General features: G+C 40.9%; 1 protein-coding gene across 1 annotated transcript in view; it reads left to right on the top strand.

Annotated features, from left to right (window-relative positions):
• Positions 1 to 1,033, top strand: part of LOC119590803 (codanin-1-like) — a gene marked incomplete at its 3' end in the record, with an annotated part of 14,365 nt that overhangs the window by 2,258 nt on the left and 11,074 nt on the right. Inside the window, 2 exon segments of the mRNA XM_037939532.1 lie at positions 91 to 289; positions 722 to 976. Coding sequence (XP_037795460.1) covers positions 91 to 289; positions 722 to 976 — 454 coding nt within the window.

Genomic DNA, 1,033 nt, shown 5'->3' with positions numbered 1-1,033 from the left:
GCAATAAGCAATTTGCATTCACATATTATTTATAGTACATTGGTCAGTGATGAGTTACCCATTATTTTTAACCTTTTGTGAATTCTCTAGATGATCCGCATTTGGGAGGAGAACCGTCTCATGTCAGGCTGGTCATATGGGCAGGCACTCGGGCCCAAGATCAAGCAGGTACTCAACCTGCGTCCAGACCCCATCAATTTCGCCCACTTTTCCCGGCTCTTCCAATCCCAGCTCCTGACCATGTGTCGTGGCGATGATGATCAGCACATATCCAATGAGGACGCTGATGGTTAGTAAGGTAGTTAGAGTAAGGTGTGGGTTAGTAAGATTTTATTGTGTAATCATATTATTTTTCATTTTGATTTAGGTGTGGATGAGAGATTTGTAAAAGTTGGATTATACAGTTTTTGTCATTTGTTATAATTATTTACTGATATGTATTGTAAGAGTGTGTATATAGCTCAGAACAACTGAAACTAGAGGAATGTGTTGCTCTTTGTTATTGATTGTTTGCATGTCTTTTTTTATATGAAGTTGAAGGCATAGATCTGAGGGTCACCATCAAGGATATATATTTCCCACTGAGCTTTACATACCATCTGCAAACTTCTTATTGCTAATGAGATATTATGTGTTCCCTAGATTTAATTCTGAGAAAATTTTGAAAAGTCAACTTTGAGAGAGCATTTTCTGTTCTGAATTTTACCCCCATTTATTCCAGGCTTAGGCTTTCTGACCCTCCTGAAGAAGCAACAGCCCGAAAAGTATAAGCGGTTGTATGAGCGTCTGGTCACACCCTCCAGGCTTGGGGGTCCTTGTCCCACTCCGTCCTTCCCTGGATCTCAGGAATTCTTCAGGGACTTCATCCTGACTGCCTCCAACCTCACTTTCAACCAGCACCTGAAGGATGCTCTCATTTCCCGCATCCTTGACCTCAATGATCAGGAGTTCGTCATCTTGGAGCCTGAAGGTGGAGGTAAGTTGGATTTATTTGATTTTATATAATCAAGATCTTCTGTCATCTTTTCATGAC

The sequence above is a fragment of the Penaeus monodon genome, chromosome 27 (assembly GCF_015228065.2).
Source record: "Penaeus monodon isolate SGIC_2016 chromosome 27, NSTDA_Pmon_1, whole genome shotgun sequence".
In the NCBI taxonomy this organism is placed as follows: Eukaryota; Metazoa; Arthropoda; class Malacostraca; order Decapoda; family Penaeidae; genus Penaeus; species Penaeus monodon.
Note: the sequence above shows the minus strand (reverse complement) of the source record. Positions and strands in the feature narration are given on the sequence as shown.